Raw genomic sequence first — 3,117 nt, 5'->3', positions numbered from 1 at the left:
ACTGTATATTTATTATACGCAGATGTGTACATAAATGTTATAATAATTTTTTATTTAATTTGCATATATTACTACAAAAAAAGTATGAAGTGAATGTCATTAAACTTTTACATTGCTTAGAAAGTTTCACATATACTGAAATTCTGTCTAGACGCGATAACAGTAATCGGCTATTAAAATCTACAAAAAAGAAACAAATAAACACAATATAGCGATTAGTCCGTTTTACTGTAAAGGACAGACAAAATGAAGAGATACAAGTACATCTTTTTCTCCCTCTCTCTTTTTTTCTTTCTTTTTGATTTTATTTTTTATTCTGCACTTTATATTTAGTATATTTATCTTTTTATTATATTTTTATTATATTAGGGGAACCGAAAAGTAATGTCGTTTCTGCGCATGTCAATATTCGTTTATCATTTATAAGCTCATTGTGTACTTCAAAGTCGTGCCAAAGACATTTTAAGGTTAGAGTGACTTGTTTACTCGTAAATAATTAAATCTTAAATTTTTTTGCAATTTATTGTGAAATGGCCAGCCAAATACCAGAAGAGATACATATCCGGCATTGTATGCTTTTTGAGTTTCACAAGGGTAGTAACGCAACAGTTGCTACCAAAAACATTTGCGATGTTTATCCAAGTGCATTAGACGTTTGTAAATGCCAAAGATGGTTTTCTAAGGTCAAATCCGGTAATTTTGATCTTTTCAACTCGTATCGATCAGGAAGACTAACAACTTTAGACAATAACATGTTAAGGGCGGAAGTGGAAGCAAATCCGTGTCAGACAATCGAGGAACTGTCAAACACTTTTAACCAACCTTTATCGACCATCCAAGAACATTTGCAGCAGATTGGTAAAGTAAGCAGAGCAGGTGTTTGGGTCCCGCATAATCTGTCCGAAGAAAACAAAGCTAACCGGTCTATCACATGCAACTTATTGCTTCAACGGCACAATACAGAAGGGGTTTTTTGATCGCTTGATCACTGGAGATGAAAAATGGGTCCTCTATGATAATCCAAAACGCAAAAGGCAGTGGCTCTCTCCGAATGAATTGCCACGAAGTACAGCTAAGCCAGGTTTACACCCCAAAAAGGCGCTTTTGTGTGTTTGGTGGAGTATTCGCGGAGTCGTTCATTTTGAAGTGCTGAAACCTGGACAAACTGTGAATGCAGACATTTACTGTGAACAATTAGATCGAGTAAATCAATCTTTAATTAAAAAGTGTCCAGCGATTGTCAACAGAAACGGTGTTATTCTGCAAGACGATAATGCAAGACCGCACTGCACAAGACAAACCCTGGAAAAATATTAATGAATTGGGGTGAAAAGTATTGCCTCACCCACTATACTCGCCCGATATTGCGCCATCGGATTTTCATTTATTCCGATCGCTACAACTTTTTCTAAGTGGCAAAAACTGAAAATTTAAATGATGTCCAAAATGCCATCTCTAGATATTTTGCTCAAAACCCAATTGATTTTTATCAATCCGGCATTAAAAATTTGCACACTAGATGGCAAAAAGTTGTTTATAACAAAGGTGATTACATCATTAATTAAAAATAAAAATTTCTTAAAAATTTATCTGTTTGAATTTAATGTAAAAAAAACGACATTACTTTTTGGTTTCCCTAATATATTATTTATTATATATTCATTACATATATTTATAGAAAAATTATATATAATACATTTATTATATATTTGTAATTTTATTTGTATTTATTGTATTTGTATTTGTTACTTGATTATATTATATATTATACATTACTTATTTTATATGTACTTCTTTTATTATCTTGTATTTGTCTTTTTTTTGTATCTTTATTTTTTGTATTTTGTATTTTTTACTTTTTTTCTATATAATTGTTTTCTGTTTACATTCTTTTTTAAAATTCTTGTAACCTTCATATACAGGGTGACCAATGGGAATGTGTTGAAAGTAAATAGTTATATATCCCCTTCTCGATTTCGGTAACTGTTTTACCGACTAGGGTCCGCTACCTAAGACCCGTCAATTTCATTTGAACCGTCGTATAAACCAATTTGCGAGTTATAGGATGGACGCGCTAGGCATCGAAGAAAAAGTGTTTTTCATCGAGTGCTTCTATAGTAGAGGCAAAAACTATAGTCAGGCGTATCGTGGATTCCGTAGTAAATATGGATCTAAAAAAGTTTCAAGCGAAACAATACTCAGAAGGTATGTTTTTGATACTTTTTACCCACGCTCCCTCTCCCTGGAATCACGTCATTATTCCAATGTTGGTTAGGTGAGATTTTATTTTTATTTGTCGATATTTTTTGGCAGGATTATTGATAATTTTGGTATGTATGGCACTTTGAACGATCGTATACATGATTTACCTGGCCCATCTCGTACAGTTACAACGGACGAAACAATTGATGACGTTAGAAATTATTTTGACAAAAATCCAAACACCTCGATTAGGAAAGCTGCTCAGGTTTTGGATTTAAAGCGAGAAACTCTCCGAAAAATAATGAAAGACGTCATTATAAACTACATCCCTACAAAATCACTACACATCAATTGCTGACGGAGAAAGCGATGGAAAAACGAGTTGAGTTTTGTAAAGTGATAACCAATATGTTTGAAAGTAGGGAACTCGATGAAAAACAAATAATATTTACGGATGAAGTTCACTTTTGGTTAAACGGATATGTCAACAAACAAAATTATCGGTTTTGGGGACAGGAAAATCCAAACGTGTCTATTGCCGTTCCTCTTCACCCTCAAAAGGTCTCCGCGTGGGCTGCAATTTCTGTAAAAGGGGTCTACCTGTAATTTTTTGAAGGAACTGTGACTAGTCAAAGTTATAAAGAAATATTGGAGACTAAATTCTTTCCCCATGCAAAGAAACGCGGATTAGTTAAGAACTTCCATTTTATGCAGGATGGCGCGACTCCACATCGTACACGCGAAGTCTTCGAATCGATACATAAAGTTGTAACAATGCAAATCGTTACGGCCGGGACCGACCATCCGTCCCGGCCAAAAACGCGGCGCTTTGCGCCAAATAATAACTTGAAACAAGCGTATATTAAAATATACGCCGACGGCCTGCGCGCCGCCCGCACCGCGCGTTTCCCCGCG

General features: G+C 34.8%; 1 protein-coding gene across 1 annotated transcript; it reads left to right on the top strand.

Annotated features, from left to right (window-relative positions):
- The first annotated feature begins 530 nt into the window (after positions 1-530).
- Positions 531-1,317, top strand: LOC109863291 (histone-lysine N-methyltransferase SETMAR-like). The gene is made up of 2 exons (XM_020443527.1): positions 531-863; positions 964-1,317. The coding sequence occupies exons 1-2, from the start codon at positions 531-533 to the stop codon at positions 1,315-1,317; spliced, it is 687 nt and encodes a 228-aa protein (XP_020299116.1).
- The last annotated feature ends 1,800 nt before the right edge of the window (positions 1,318-3,117 follow it).

The sequence above is a fragment of the Pseudomyrmex gracilis genome, unplaced genomic scaffold (genome assembly GCF_002006095.1).
Source record: "Pseudomyrmex gracilis isolate BER0280 unplaced genomic scaffold, ASM200609v1 scaffold_4028, whole genome shotgun sequence".
Taxonomy (NCBI): Eukaryota; Metazoa; Arthropoda; class Insecta; order Hymenoptera; family Formicidae; genus Pseudomyrmex; species Pseudomyrmex gracilis.
Note: the sequence above shows the minus strand (reverse complement) of the source record. Positions and strands in the feature narration are given on the sequence as shown.

Coding starts and splice junctions, on each gene's coding strand:
- LOC109863291 (XM_020443527.1), top strand. CDS start 531: ATGGCCAGCCAAATACCAGAAGAGATACATATCCGGCATTGTATGCTT. Junction 864..963: donor ATTTGCAGCAGATTGGTAAA/GTAAGCAGAGCA, acceptor GGCACAATACAG/AAGGGGTTTTTTGATCGCTT.